This window comes from Diabrotica virgifera, chromosome 1 (assembly GCF_917563875.1).
Source record: "Diabrotica virgifera virgifera chromosome 1, PGI_DIABVI_V3a".
Lineage (NCBI taxonomy): Eukaryota > Metazoa > Arthropoda > Insecta > Coleoptera > Chrysomelidae > Diabrotica > Diabrotica virgifera.
The window spans coordinates 315,122,647-315,139,146 of record NC_065443.1 but is presented as its reverse complement, the minus strand read 5'-3'; the positions used below and the strand labels follow the sequence as shown (position 1 = coordinate 315,139,146).

General features: G+C 31.7%; 1 protein-coding gene across 1 annotated transcript in view; it reads left to right on the top strand.

Annotated features, from left to right (window-relative positions):
- Positions 1–2,008: 2,008 nt before the first annotated feature.
- LOC114340515 (vascular endothelial growth factor receptor 1-like) overlaps positions 2,009–16,500 on the top strand; it is a 54,368-nt gene continuing 39,876 nt past the window's right edge. The window contains exon 1 of the mRNA XM_050641464.1: positions 2,009–2,151. Within this exon, the coding sequence (XP_050497421.1) occupies positions 2,085–2,151 (67 nt within the window). The 5' untranslated portion in view covers positions 2,009–2,084. The remainder of the gene's footprint in view (positions 2,152–16,500) is intronic.

Genomic DNA, 16,500 nt, shown 5'->3' with positions numbered 1-16,500 from the left:
CCAGTTCCATTTCAGTGTTGCTACTCTCTCTACTGCATCAGCCATTAAAGTTCTTTGTCGTAACTGGTGGTTTGGAATCTTGTCAGGAAGGGAAAAAATGGTTATTAGTAAACAGAAATAGATAAAAATAAAAAAAATTCTAACACAAACCAGATAGGTACAAAAATAAACAATGGATGGAGGAAAGAAGTCGACATAAAAACAAAGTTAATCATGTGTACAAAAAAATGGATAAACAAATAAAATACAAACTAAGGCCGGCGAAAAAAAAATGGTTAAAAGAACAATGTGCAGATATAGAAGAATAAGAAGAAAAGCAGAAAATACACGATAGTTTTAACACGCATAAAATATTTTTTTATGCGCGGTTTTATGCGTTTTAAAGGTTTAACTCACAATAATCGAAAAAGAAAACTTTAAGATAAAATATTTATTTTTGAGTTACTTGTAAAAAACGAAAATATAATGTATTTTAACTCGCATATGACTCAAACAGTATTGACTTAATGAATGAAAAAACTTCATAAAATAAAAATTGCTTAGAATTAGTCAGTGTATTCATTTCAGAAATTATTTTGAATGTATGTTCTTCACCTCCGAGTAGGGATGGCTTTCACCCCCCAAATAAAAGCAATTCTGGTCTCATGTCTAAGAATGACGTAGATGGTAAGAGAAACCTAAATCCAGATTTTAAAGCAAATTCGTCATAACTAGAAAAATTACACTCCATAACGGTCATTTACTGGGCTATTAATAGACCAGGGCATTAAGCACAAAATAAATCGATTTTTAAATACAGCACCTACAGGCTTGCAGCTTTTTGCATTGTGCTCAGGTTGATGTCAGGAAAAAAGTTATAATTGCATTTTAAAATGCATAAGATGCATCCAAAATTAAATAAACATGTCAAAATAAGTGTATTAAGGGGCGGATTTTGTTACTCGGGGTTTTTGGGGTCGCTGAAGACGAATGAGTTATCAGAACCGAGCATTGGAGCACCTAGTGTCCATGTTTATTGCTAAGGCATGTCATCTGAAGCTTCGACGGTTTTCGGCACGAAATTGATGCAAACAGACCAATTTTGGGGGTTTTTGGGGTCACTGAACAAGAATAAACCATCAGAACTGACTCCCCAGTGCACCTGGTGCCCAAAACTCTCCAAACTCCAGAAGATAACATGCCTTAAAAGTGACCTTGGGCAGCAGGTGGCCCGGAGATTGGTTCTGATAGCGTATTCGTATTCAGGGACCCCAAAAACCGCCTAGTAATCTATTTGCATGCATTCAAGGTCGTAAACTTTCGGAACTTCTGAAGATGACGTGCCTTAACAGTGACCGCGGGCATCGGGTGCTCGGAAGGTAAGTTCTAATGGCGTATTCGTGATCAGTAACCCCTAAAACTCATCGAGTAATTTGTTTGCATCAATTTGGTGACGAAAATGATCGAAATTCCAGAAGATGATGTTCTTGGCTGGGACAAATGCTCCGGGGGTCGGTTCTGATGAAGTATTCGTGTTCAGAAATTCCAAGAACCTCCAAGTAATCTGTTGGTAGTAACCCTCGAACCTGCAGATGACGTTCCAGCAGTGATCCTGGGCACCAGGTGCTCCGGAGGCCGGTTCTGATGGCGTAGTTGTGTCTAGCGACGTAGTTGTGTTCAGCGATCCCAAAAACCTTCCCAGTAAAAAATTCTGGCCCTTACATGTTTATGTTGACGCACTTTAAATGCATTTCCACCCATTTTTCTATTGTACACTTTTTCCTGAGATCATCCTGAACACAATGCAAAAGTTATAAATAAAATATACTATGGGAGACAATTTGTTTGCGTTAATTTTTTTTTTGTATTGATTTTCTACTAATTGCTGTTGTTTTGTGTATCATTGGTTGCCTGAATCCGGGCGCCAAATATAGAGAACTTTATAAACCGTTACGACAAAAACGAACTGTCAATATGACGAATGTTGCGCTGTCTAGCGTGATGTTGACGCATCATTCTCTACATCATAGTTTTATGAAAATTGTCGCGCGAATATAACGTTAATCCAAAATAAAATGTTGTTAATCTAACACAGTGTTGTAAACATGGCCTTTGAAAGCAATTTTGTCATCTTTTTGCTGTTTGTGACTGAATTGTTTGGTGTTACTGTCGGTAAGTAGTATTTTTCGGAAAATCAATTTAAAAAAGCCCATTTTTAACCTGGTTAATATTTTATTTATAAAAGTTTTAAACAAATTTATTGTATTACCAAATAATATTTAAGAAGGCTAAGTAACGATCTGAGTATGGATAGATTATTTTTTCTTGTATTTTAGATATTAATTTAAAGCGTGATCTAGCTACTGGATTAACAATATTTTCAAATAAGTAGAATCAAAATTTAATAAAAATTTATTTATGAAGAACCAAGTTAAGTTCGAAGAGCAACTTACTAAGCTTACTTCTTACTCTATCGTGTCCGGACATATATGTCATTTATGAAATTTCAGCCCAGGATCCTTTTACGTCGATTCCATCTTTGTTGGCGAGCAACAAAGCTTCGATGGTACACCGATGAGAACAGTTTCTGCATGTAAGAAGATGTTCTATATTCTGTGTTTCCCCACAGTCACAGTTCACATTATCTTGGTCTATTGTCCCCCATTTTACTATTAGTGCAGTCACTGAAGGTTTTCACCTCCGATTTCGTTGAACCTCCATCGATTTTCATGAAAATTGGTGAGTAATTAGAGGATACCTCAAGGAACAAATGTGATATGATGCCAACTTGCGCTTTTACCCTGGGGGTGGTAGCCACCCCTTCTCGGGGTCGAAAATGTTTCTATTAAAAATAATACCATAAGTTCATAGAGGGACAAATTATAAGCAAAATTTGTTATGTAAAGTTTTTAAAATAAATCAACACTTTTTGAGTTATCAAAGACCAAAGATTTTATTTTTTCGTAAAAAAATGCATGTTTTAAATCGGTTTTTCACGTATAAATCAAAAACTATAAGCTTTTACAAAAAAGTTATTATTACTGAAATTGAAGATAATAAAAAATTAAATACATTCCTCACATATAGAACTAAACTTATGTTAGTTCAAAGTGAGTTATTGGCAATTGAATGTGTATATTTTTCGACGAGTACTCAAATCCAAGTATTCAAGCTTAAATAACGAGAAGACGATGCAATGTAAAAAATATTCCTACTAAACATTTGTCAAATAACTTTAGAATACCTATCAAATGAGCTTCAGAACAAGGTAATAGCGTCAAAATTAAGCAAGTTATGATGAAACTAAGAGAGCCCTTTCGCATTTTTTAGGAAAAAGTGAAAAAGAAACATACGCCATTTCCACAAAAATTAAAATTTATACTAATCCTTACAATAACTTCTTTATATTAGCATGTTTTCGATAATTTTAACCGGTTTAGAATGCATATTTTGAAACAAAAGGTATGATTTAAAAAAATCATAATTTTTAAAATTATTGTAATTCTCATATACTTTTAATAATAACTCCAAAAATACTCAATATACGTAAAAAATTATATATAACTAAATTTTAGTTTTTTCTGTGCCAAATATTTTACCTGTTTTACTATTTATATAGGGTAAAAAATAACCGAGATAGAAACGTTTAAATCTTAAATTTTGCTGTGGGAACCATGCAACCGGGGTCATTTAACCTTTTATTTTTTAAAAAAGTAAGCGGTTTAGAAGATTAGGTTTAACATGCTTAAATAGCACTTGGTATTAACTTTCAAACAGTTTTTAGATGAACCTGACATCGTAAACACGAACGGAATTATAAAAAAAAAAATAACATTTTCTGGAAAACTTTTTAAAAGATAAATTTTTAAAAAATTTTGGAGCATAAAATTTAATGCTATAAACATGTTCGGGGGCTCATTTGATAGATATTTTTAAGTACTTTGACAAATGTTTGATAAGTTTATGTTATAAAATGCATCAATTTCCCGTTATTTCAGCTTGAATACTTAGAGTTTTTTACTCGCCGAAAAAAATATACATTCAATTACCTATAAATCACTTTTAGTTAACATTAAAAGGTTTTTCTAATAACTTTTTTTTAAAAACTTACACTTTTTGAGTTATTGATGAAAAATTGGTTAAAAACATGCATTTTTCTCAAGAAAAATTAAAATCTTTGATTTTTATAGTAACTCAAAAAGATTTGATTTATTTTAATAACTTTATATAACAATTTTTGCTTGAAATTCGTCCCTCTATCGAATTATGTGGTTAATTTTAATAAAATAATTTTCACCCCCGAGAAGGGGTGGCATCCATCGCCAGGGTAAAAGCGCAAGTTGACACCATGTCACCTTTGTTCCTTGAGATATTCTCTAACCACTCACCAATTTTCATGCAAATCGATGGAGGTTTAACGAAATCGGAGGTAATAGCTCATATCCACCTTCAGTGACTCCACTATATGTTTGATTTTACTGGAGCGATCCCCGTTCTTATCCTATTCATAGTTTTCCACGTTTTAAAGTTTACAGACTGGCCGCTCCATTGAATGTGGGGAAGGGGAAAATACTCAGGCGGTTAATCCTGCACTGTTCTAGGGAAGCTTTTTCTAGATTTTAGTCGCTTTCGTGGTTTTCGAGCTTTGTACACTCAAAAAAATTTAGTTCGTAATATTGATTAACGGTGATTAATGAATAGTATTTCGTTGTAACAACAATTTAATTTTTTGTTTCAACGAACTTTTAGACATTGATCAATGTATTTGGTTATTGTCACAATGATTGAATAATAATTGTGAAAATAACTAGCGTACATTAATCAATAACATTCAATTTATACAGACAATAAGTTAGTTTCGTATATTTAATAAATAATGGTAATTCTGGCAGCAAAACACTTTCTTGATTTTGTAGATGACAAATAATTACTTTGGTTTATCGTGACAACGTAGAGATTTCACTAAAACAAGGTACAAATGTTGTTAATATAGAGTAATATTTGATTATTCCCTAGATATAAACTGATTGTTGTGACAACGAATGCATTAATCAATCTATTACTGCGTCTAAAAACCACAATCGATGCGTTCATGGTAACAATAAACGAAGTTGTTGAAACAATAAATGTTTTGCTTAACCATTTGAAATGTAACGGGTTTTCCTTATCGTTCTTTGTTAAACAATGCTGTTACCTTTGCCGAATAATTTCATTTCGTTTCCAAGTGTAGTCCGTATTGGAGGGAAGTTTTCGTGTGTCTATTATCGTATTTATTTTTTTCGAATCTTGAGAAAACTAATTAGTATTTTTAAAAAATTTAAACGCAGAATAAAATATTACAGTATTATCGAGGGTCTGAAGTCCCTGAGATCTTCTATAATGATTATTTTAATAAGTCACAGGGGTGAAAAAGAAAATTTAGTATGATTTTTAATTTTAAATATACCATTCAAAAGAAACTTTTTGTTTATTCTAAGGGATTTTCAGCCCTCGGTAATAATGTAATTTTTTATTCTGCGTTTAAATTTTTCACAAATACTTATAAGTTTTCTCAGGATTAAAAAAAATGAATGCGGTTAAAAAAAATTCGATCGAAATTTTGCACCTGCGCTCTCCAAAAGGATTAAAGTGTTATACATTTTTGGAATTACTATTATAAACGCTTTTAAATGAGCTGTCACATGATGTACTTTCCCATTAAAAAAAAAAGAATGTGTGTGTACTTTGTACGCACGTAAGAAGTTATACTTCTATTATTATGATTTCAACGAAAATCATATACTTAACAGGTTATTTGTATTTTATTTAAATATTAAACTAACTTTCTTTACCTACCACTTTTAAATTTTTTTTATTAAAACGACAACAAAAATATAAAAAAAAATATGAATCGTCCGGGATTTGAAACCGGGAACTCTTGATCTCCAGTCACACGCTCTACCACTGAGCTATATCTCTTTTGTTTTGACAGGTTACAAGATTTCTCATACATACTGACAAATTTAATAGACCAAGTGGTATACAAAAATACTTTAAATATACTTACTATTATTATAAAATATCTTATTCCCGAGGAAGACAAATCCAAAGACACAACAATTATAATAAATTAATATATTTACTAAGAACACTAATATATCCTTTTATATGATATAATATGACCTATTTGCGCTGACAGCACTGATATATACATAATATCTTGAAAGATTAGCAACGAAATACATACTGTCTGTGTGCGCATGCGCCCGGCATTATAAAATTTCACTCTGAACCATCCAAAAGTTCATGTTGGAACAAACCTATGGTCGTCTCAAAACAAGAACGACAGCGAATAAGAAAAAACATTACTATAAACGATCATAACTTCGAAGTAGTTAAAGAATTTGAATATATAGGAGCAACAATCACAAATGACAACAAAATAGAGCGAGAAGTTAAAACGAGAATAATGACAGGAAACAGATCTTTCGTTGCAATGCAACATCTCATGAAGTCAAAAATTCTTTCAAGAGGTGCAGAAATCCAGATATGCAGGGTGAGGCAGATAAAGGGCCTATTAGAAATATCTCGAGAACTAAAGGCAACAGAATCATGAAAATTTGAATTAAGGGGTTTTGAAGAGTGATCTATTTAATAAAAATATTTTTATCTATTTGCTACTTCCGGTTATACCGGAAGTTGCTTATAACTTCGTTTTTTTAAATACGACACCCTGTATATTTTTACATTTTTGGATTCTCCTCGATGTCTTCTTTCTTAAAATTAGAGGTTTTATATTGTTGTACAGGGTAGCTTAAAAGATAATTACTTTTTTTATTAATTTCGTAGCAACTTTCCCACCCTGTAGAATTGTCGTAGTTTGACATCAAAATTTCTATTTACTATGTTCAAATGAATTTTAGTATAGTCTAATATTGTTAAAAATTATCAGTAAAGCTAAATGTTGAATTTTAGTATACAGGGTGGGTCAAAACCCGGAATGAGTATTTTCGGAGTTTTCTTAAATGCAACACCCTATATTTTAGTATTGTAATGAAATGATATTTTATGTTACTTTTTTATTTCTTAAGCATTCCCTATACCTAACTGCTTTAATTTGTGCTTAATTGTTAATAGCACCAACAATTTTAACTACGTATCTATTTTGATAGCTCAACCATTATTGGCAATTTTAAGGATCAGTCTAGATTAATATGTATTTATTTCCGAAAAATTATTAATGATTGAATATTTTCACGGCCAACCTAATTAAATTTCACGTATTTTTTTCGCAATTAATGTTTGGCTTTAATCACCAATAACTCACAAATTAAAGCTGTTAGGTATAGGGAATGCTTAAGAAATAAAAAAGTACCATAAAATATTGTTTCACTACAATACTAAAATATAGGGTGTTCCATTTAAGAAAACTTAGAAAATACTCATTCCGAGTTTTGACCCATCCTGTATACTAAAATTTAACATTTAGCTTTACTAATAATTTGTAACAATAGTAGACTATACTAAAATTTATTTAAACACAAACAGAGTTTTTGGTGTCAAACTACTACAATTCTACAGGGTGGGAAAGTTGCTAAGAAATTATTAAAAAAAAACGTAATTATCTTTTAAACTACCTTTCATAACAATACAAAACCTCATATTTTAAGAAAGAAGACAGAGAGGAGAATTCAAAAATGTAAAAATATACAGGGTGTCCCATTTAAAAAAACCAAGTTATAAGCAATTTCTGGTATAACCGAAAGTAGCAAATAGATGAAAATCTTTTTATTAAATAGATCACTCTTTAAAACTCCTTCATGCCAATTTTCATGATTCTGTTATCTCTAGTTGTGGAGATATTTCTAATAGGCCCTTTGTCTGCCTCACCCTATACATATAAGACCATAATACGACCAGCAGTCGCGTATGGAAGCGAAAAATGGACACTAACAAAAAGAGAAGTAAATAAATTGCTGGTGTGGGAATATAAAATCCTTCGAATGATATATGTCCCTTGCAGAGACAGCGTGACAAAAGAATGGAGGCGCATATATAATAATGAGTTAGAGTAAGAGTCTCTATTCGGAAAGGAAAATCTAGTCAGATATATAAATGCCAATAGGCTTAGAAGGGCAGGGCATGTGATACGCAGTAACGACAATCGCCTTATAAACAATGTGTTTTGAGAAAGGGCAAATAGAAGAAGGTCTGTAGGACGGCCTAGAAAAAGGTGGAAAGATGCAGTCAAAAAAGACCTACAGAAAATGGGGGTGCGGCAATAGGAATTAGTGGCATAGGACCGAAATCCATGGAATGCAACAGTAAACGCGGCAAAGACTTCAGAAGAGTTGTAACGTCATTGATGATGATGATCAATATAGGTACGTTTTTTTTATTATTTCTTAGAATAATAATTATTCTTGTAGTTGGTTAGTGTAAGTGTGCATTCCAGTATTTTTAACCGCGATAATTATTAAAATTAGTATTACTCTGTTAGGATATGGTTCTGCAAAATATCAAAAACTATTCACCTTTTATCGACTTCGGAAACTTATGGTTGATATAATAACCATTATCAGGTTATGTTAACGAAGTGATTATTATTTTAATATTTTTACTTGAAATTTACAACTTTTTGCCTTTTTGTCTTCGTAAATAAATTACTTGGAATTTCCAGCTTATTAAAATATTAGATTAAACAATGTTTTATAACGTTATCAGCAAAAACATTGTGTTATTTATTTTTTTAAAGAAATGTATTTGCAGTACCATGCATGATCCTTAAAATTTTTATTAATATACAGGGTGTCCCGAAAAGATTGGTCATAAATTATACCACAGATTCTGGGGTCAAAAATAGACTGATTGAACCTCACTTACCTATATACAATAGTGCACACAAAAAAAGTTACAGCCCTTTGAATTTTCAAAATTAAAATCGATTTTTTTTCATATATCGAAAACTCTCAGAGATTTTTTATTGAAAATGGACGTGTGGCATTTTTATGGCAGCCACATCTTAAAAAAAAATTAAAGTGAAATTTGTGCACCCCATCAAAATGCTATGGGGTTTTGTTCCCTTAAACCCCCCCAAACTTTTGTGTACATGCCAATTGAATTATTATTGTGGCACCATTAGTTAAACACAATGTTTTTAAAACTTTTTTGCCTCTTAGTACTTTTTGGATAAGTCAGTGTTTATTGAGATATTTTGAATATTTGTCGAATCCACCACATATTTGTATATGGTTAAGTACGGTTATACTAGAGACCTGTTAATAATCTGAAAATTTATTTATAATTTACATTTTTAGGTATATTTTGAAAAAGAAGCAATATTTCGATAAAAGGTGACTTATAAAAAAAGACTAAGAGGCAAAGGTCTTAAAAACACTGTGTTTAACTAATGTTACCACAATAATAGTTTAATTGGAACGTACATAAACATTTGGGGGGTTTAAAGGAACAAAACCCCCATAAAATTTTTACGTAAATATATTGAAAAAGAAGCCGCATCTCGATAAAAACTGGCTTATCGAAAAAATACTAGGAGGCAAAAAAGTTTTAAAAACGTTGTGTTTAACTAATGGTGCCACAATAATGAATTAATTGGAACGTACACAAAAGTTTGGGGGGGGTTTAAGGGAACAAAATCCCCATAAATTTTTTATGGGGTGGACAAATTTCACTATAATTTTGATTTAAGATGTTCCTGCCATAAGAATGATACATGTCCATTTTCAATAAAAAATCTATAATAGTTTTCGATATATTGAAAACAATCGATTTTCATTTTGTAATTTCGAAGGGCTGTAACTTATATTATGAGCACATTTGTACTAAGGTAAGTTAGGTTCAATCGAACTATTTTTGACCCCAGAATGTGTGGTATAATTTATGACCAATCTTTTCGGGACACCCTGTATTTAAAAAGAATAGATAACACTTTTTAAATAAAATATCGAAAATTGAATTTAATTCAAATAATATTTTAGTAATTTTTGACATAGTTTATTTACAAATAATGTGCTATTAGACAAGAATTTAAAAATAATCAAAACAAAATTAGAGAATGATAATAAATACATAATATACTGGCCAAAAAAAATCGGAACACTTTTTGATGTCTCGAATCTCCTAAATCTGTTGTCCGATTTTAGTGATTTTTTTAATATGTTATAGCTTTATGTTATAGCTGTTGCTGAACAGTTAAATTGATTGTATACCGGGTGTAACAATAATACTGTGTTTTTTCCTGAAAGTTCGTAACACCTTGTGAAATATTCTAGCATTTAAAAAATATTTAAATTAAAACTCAATTGTAGTCTTAACCTTTCTTAACATTCTGCTTTTTGACTCATTCACTTATGTTGGATAATGAAAAAGTTAGGTACTTTGACAACTAGCCATGTTTTTCGTCAATACAGGGTGTTTTTAAATAAGTGCGACAAACTTTAAGGGTTAATTCTGCATGAAACAATAATGACAGTTTGCTCTACAATCGTATGCCCGCAAATGCTTCGTTGCCGAGATACGGGATGTTGAATTTTTTCTTACAAACTGACGATTTATTTATTGCTGTAAAATCGGTCGAGAACACTGCCTGGGATAACTTTCAGGTGCATCGAGTAGCTTGGTAGTCATCACAGCCGGTCCCAAACCCGGATAAAAGTGGAGGGTTAATAGGCGAGGTTAGCAACCTACCTATCGTAAAATGAAGCAATGCTCAAAGAACCAACGGGATGCCTCGGAACAGGACGGATACAGAGATGACGAAAACGGCGAGAATCAGGACAAAGAATAGGAAAAATATACTCAGAATTGCAACATGGAATATAAAATCATTGAACAACAGAGACCAGGAGTTAGAAAAGGAAACAAAAAAGAAAGGAAAAGGACAGATGTGGCTTGGGGAATACTTCTTGATCTATAGTGGTGTACCAAAAAATATGAGAGCCAAAGAAGGCGTGGCCTTAATGATACACAAAAAATGGGCAGATAACATATATGAATGTCAATATATATCAGAAAGAATCGTAGTTACTAAGATCAAATTAGAGAAGCAAAAAATAAATATCATAGGAGTTTATAGCCCAGAAAACTGCAAACCTGAAGTCGACAGAGTCCACTTTTATAACGAGCTTCAACAAACAGTCGACGAAATACCAGCCAATGAGATAATATACATTTTAGGAGACATGAACGCAAGAGTCGGTAACATAATTATACCTGGAATAAAGCAACGATTCAATGAAGACAACAAAAATGAAAATGGGGAACTACTTATTAACTTTTGCTCTCAGAACGAATTTCGAATAAACAATACGTTCTTCAGACACAAAGATCAACAAAAATATACATTCCAAAATACAAGAGGACACAGATCCGTTATTGATTATATATTGACAAACAGAAACATCCACCACTCTCAAGTACTAGACATACGATGTTTAAGTGCAGCTAATATTGGAAGCGATCACAACCTAGTACTTGGAAAAATCAGAATAGAGCTACAAAGAAACAGGAAAGAAGACCCTGTTGAATGTGAGACAAGAATAAAGGTAGAACAGCTACGAGACTTGTCAACACGAGATCTATACCAGAGAAGATTGCAAAAAGTACTGAATGAAAACTACATTACACCGGATGAAGACATAGAAGAAAGTTGGAGGAAGATCAGAGATAATATCAAAATGGCAGCAACGGAAGTACTTGGAGAACGTAAGATAAGTAAACATATACGAAAGAAAAGGAGAACTCCATGGTTTTGTGAAGAAATAAAAATAAAATGCCAAGAAAAAAAGAAAATCTACCTAGAATACAAGTCCAAAAGAACGAGACAAACATATGAAGAATATAAAAGAGTACGAAATGAATTAAACTCAATAGTAAGAAGGAAGAAAACAGAACATTGGCAAGCATTTTCAAAAGAGATGGAGCACGACTTTTATGGGATGCAAAGGGAAATGTGGAAAATGATAAGAGGTCAAAGAGCAGAGATGAAGGAATTGATAGAAGTAAAACATATTGATACAAATACATGGACAACTTACCTAAAAAACCTTTATCAAACAGATAATCACAAAAAACTGGAAACACCACGATTAGAATCGGATGAGAAAACAGAAATTAAAGAGGAAGATATAAAGAACGCCTTAAAAAAGATGAAAAATCGAAAAGCTCCTGGGAAAGATGGAATAGCTAATGAACTTTTGAAGTACGGAGGAGATAGACTTCACAAAGAACTGAATATCCTTATAAGTAAAATAATAAATACAGGAAGAATTCCAGAAGAATGGAGAACCACTCAAATGATAGCGTTATTTAAGAAAGGTGATAGGGCAGACCCCAGTAACTATAGAGGGATAAATTTACTGAGCACTATACTGAAGCTCACAACAAAAATAACTATGGAGAAAATAATGGCGTGCATAAATATATCGAATGAACAACAAGGATTTAGAAGTGGAAGATCATGTAACGATGCAGTTTTTGTGATAAGGCAAATAGCGGAGAAATCATTAGAATATAACAAACCAGCCTTTTTCTGTTTCATAGACCTAGAGAAAGCGTTTGATAGAATCCAATTAAAAGATGTGATACACCTTCTATATGAGAAAAATTTACCACTGGATATCATAAAACTGATAGAAAACATATATGTAAGAAATAAAATAGAAAAGAAAGTCAATGGAATAATAACAGAACCCATAGAAACAAACACAGGAATCCGGCAAGGAGATTCACTAAGCCCTCTACTGTTTAACATAATATTGGATGCAGTAATAAAACAAGTGAAGAAAAAAAGAGGGTACAAAATGGGCAATAGAGAGATAAAAATACTCTGTTACGCTGATGACACCGTGTTAGTAGCAGAGTGCGAAGACGACCTACAAAGATTATTGCACGAGTTCAACATTAACGCAAAAGAAATGAATATGAAAATATCAGTCCAAAAAACAAAAAGCTTAGTAATTGCCAAAGAACCAATAAGATGCAAATTGGAGTTAGACAATCAAATTATACAACAAGTAATGACTTTCAAATATCTGGGAATTAATCTATCAGCCGACAACAATATCGAAGAAGAGGTAAAAGACCAAATAATTAAAGCCAGTAGAACGGCCGGATGCCTAAACGACACAATTTGGAAAAACAAACACCTAAGATTGGAAACAAAGGCCCGAATATATAAGTCAATTATTAGGCCAGTTATGACTTACACGGCCGAAACAAGACCAGATACAAGCAAAACACGAAGACATCTGGAAACCAACGAAATGAAGATCTTAAGAAGGATTGCTGGAAAAGGACTACAGGATAGGGTAAGAAGTGAGGAAATCAGACGCATATGTGGAGTAGACAATATAAATACCTGGGTAAAGAACAGAAAAGAAGAGTGGAATGAGCACATAAGCAGGATGTCTGAATCAAGGATAGTAAGAATAGCCAGGGACAAGTCACCGTTAGGCAGGAGAAGTATAGGACGCCTAAGGAAAAGATGGAATGACAACTTAGGGGCAGAATGAAAGGCACCGTTGAAGAAAAACGGGCAGTACTGCCTATATAAAAGAAGAAGAAGAAGAAGAAAATCGGTCGAGATATGCAAATGAAATTTGGTAAGTTTTAAGAGGTAGTTATTTCACATTTTTTGACATACAACTAAAAATTTAATATTCGCCATTGGCGTTCATACAGGCGTGGATACCGGGCAATATGACCCGTATGCACGCCAATGGTGAATATAAAATACATAATTGTATGTCAAAAATATGCAATAACTGCCTCTTAAAACCTATCAAATTTCATTTGCATATCTCAATCTGTTTTGGAGCAATAAATAAATCGTCAGTGTGTAAGAAAAAATTCAACATCCGGTATCTCGGAAACAAAGCATTTGCGGACATATGTTTACAAATCAAACGGTCATTATTTTTTCATGCAGAATTATCCCTTAAAGTTTGTCGCACTTATTTAGAAACACCCTGTATTGATGAAAAACATGGCTAGTTGTCAAAGTACCCAACTTTTTCATTATCCAACATAAATGAATAAATCAAAAAACAGAATGCTAAGAAAGGTTAAGAATACAATTGAGTTTTAATTTCAATATTTTTTAAATGCTAGAATATTCCACAAGGTGTTACGAACTTTCAGAAAAAAACACAGTATTATTATTACACCCGGTATACAATGAAATTTACCTGTTCAGCAACATTATTACTACATCCATATTTTTAAAAAGTAAAGTAATAACATATTAAAAAAATCACTAAAATCGGAAAACAGGTTTAGGAGATTCGAGACATCAAAAATGACCCATTTTTAAGGTGTCCTGATTTTTTTTTGGCCAGGAGTGTATATTGACAACTAGAACAGGAATAAAAATGTATCAACTGTAATACTTATATTAGAGTTATACTCCAGAGATATAAGCAAGAAATAGACCATGTTCGGGACACTAAAATATCCAGGTAGCTGATAACTAGTTATTGTAGATCTATAGGATGAAAACATATATGTTTCCTGCCTAGAGTTCAAGTGCAAAAAAACGCGATTTTTTCAATTTCTTGCAGTCCATTAGAAAGCTAAATAGTTTATACAAAACTACAAAATTTAATTTCTTAGAACATTGAAAACCATTCAAAATGCCGATTTTTAAATATTAAAAAGTAAATTTGTTGCTTGACAAACTGCAAAAGAAGTAAAAATCGTTATTTGTTAATAACTTTTACTAAAACTATCTTACAGCTTTATAGTGCAGTCATTGAAGGTTTTCACCTCCGATTTCGTTGAACCTCAATCGATTTTCATGAAAATTGGTAAGTGGTTAGCGGATACCTCAAGGAAAAAAGGTGATGCCAACTTGCGCTTTCACCCTGAGGGTGGATGCCACCCCTTCTCGGGGGTGAAAATTATTTTACTAAAAATAATACCATAAATCGATAGAGGGATAAATTCTAAGCAAAATTTGTTATATAAAGTTATTAATATAAATCAATACTTTTTGAGTTATTAAAGATCAAAAATTTTAATTTTTCTGTAAAAAAATGCATGTTTTAAAGCTGTTTTTCACGTATAACTCAAAAACTATAAGCTTTTTCGAAAAAGTTTTAATTACCAAAATTGAACATAATTAATGATTGAATACACTCTTTACTTAAAGAACTAACCTTATGTTAATTCAAAGTGAGTTATGGGTAATTTAATGTATATTTTTTTCGATGAGTACTCAAATCTAAGTATTCAAGCTTAAATAACGGGAAAACGATGCATTTTACAAAATATACCTGCTAAGCACTTATCAAAGTACTTTGAAATATATATCAGATGAGTTCAAGGAGAAGTTAATAGGATCAAAATTAACCAAATTATGATGAGAATAATATAACCATTTCGAATTTGTTACAAATTTTTTAGGAAAAAGTGAAAAATTTTTAAGCTTACGCCATTTCCACAAAAATTAAAATTTATAGTAATCCTTACAACAGTTTCTTTATATTAGCCCAAGAAATGATTTTAACAATTTTGACCTGTTGAAAACGCATATTTTTGAAAAAAAGGTATAATTTAAAAAAATCGGACTTTTTATAAAATTATCGTAATTTTCATTTTCTTTTGATAATACCTCCAAAAATACTCAATATACGTAAAAAACTATATAAACCCAAATTTTAGTTTTTTCTGTATCAAATATTCTACCTGTTTTACTACTTAAATAGGGTAAAAAATAACCGAGGTAGAAACGTTTAAAGCTTAAATTTTGCTGCGAGAACCATGTAACCGAGCCCATTAAACCTTTTGTTTTTAACAAAGTAAGGGGTTTAAAATATTAAATTCAACCTGGTTTTATAGTCCTTGAAATTAACTTTCAAATCGTTTTTAGTTAAACCTGACATCGTAAAAATTAACGGAGTTAAAAAAAAAATAACATTTTTTGGAAAAAATTTTAAAATATAAATTTTAAAAAAATTTTGGAAAATCGAGCATAAATTTTAATGCTATCAACTTGTTTCGGGGCTCATTTGATAGATATTTTTAAGTACTTTGACAAATGTTAAATAAGTTTATGTTATAAAATGCATCATTTTTCCGTTATTTAAGCTTGAATACTTAGATTTGGGTACGCACAAAAAAATATACATTCAATTACCTATAACTCACTTTTAATTAACATTAAAAGATTTTTCTAGTAAGGAGTTTATTTCATTTTTTATTAGTTACAATTTTGGTAATTATAACTTTTTTATAAAAACTTATAGTAATTGAGTTAATTTGACTAAAAAACTCAAGAAGTTTTAATTTATTTTAATAACTTTACGTAACAAATTTTGCTTAGAATTTGTCCCTCTATCGAATTATGGGTTATTTTTAATAAAATAATTTTCACCCCCGAGAAGGGGAGGCCTCCACCCCCAGGGTTAAAGCGCAAGTTGGCACCATGTCACATTTGTTTCTTGAGATATCCTCTACCCACTCACCAATTTTCATGCAAATCGATGAAGGTTCAACGAAATCGGAGGCAATAGCTCATATCCA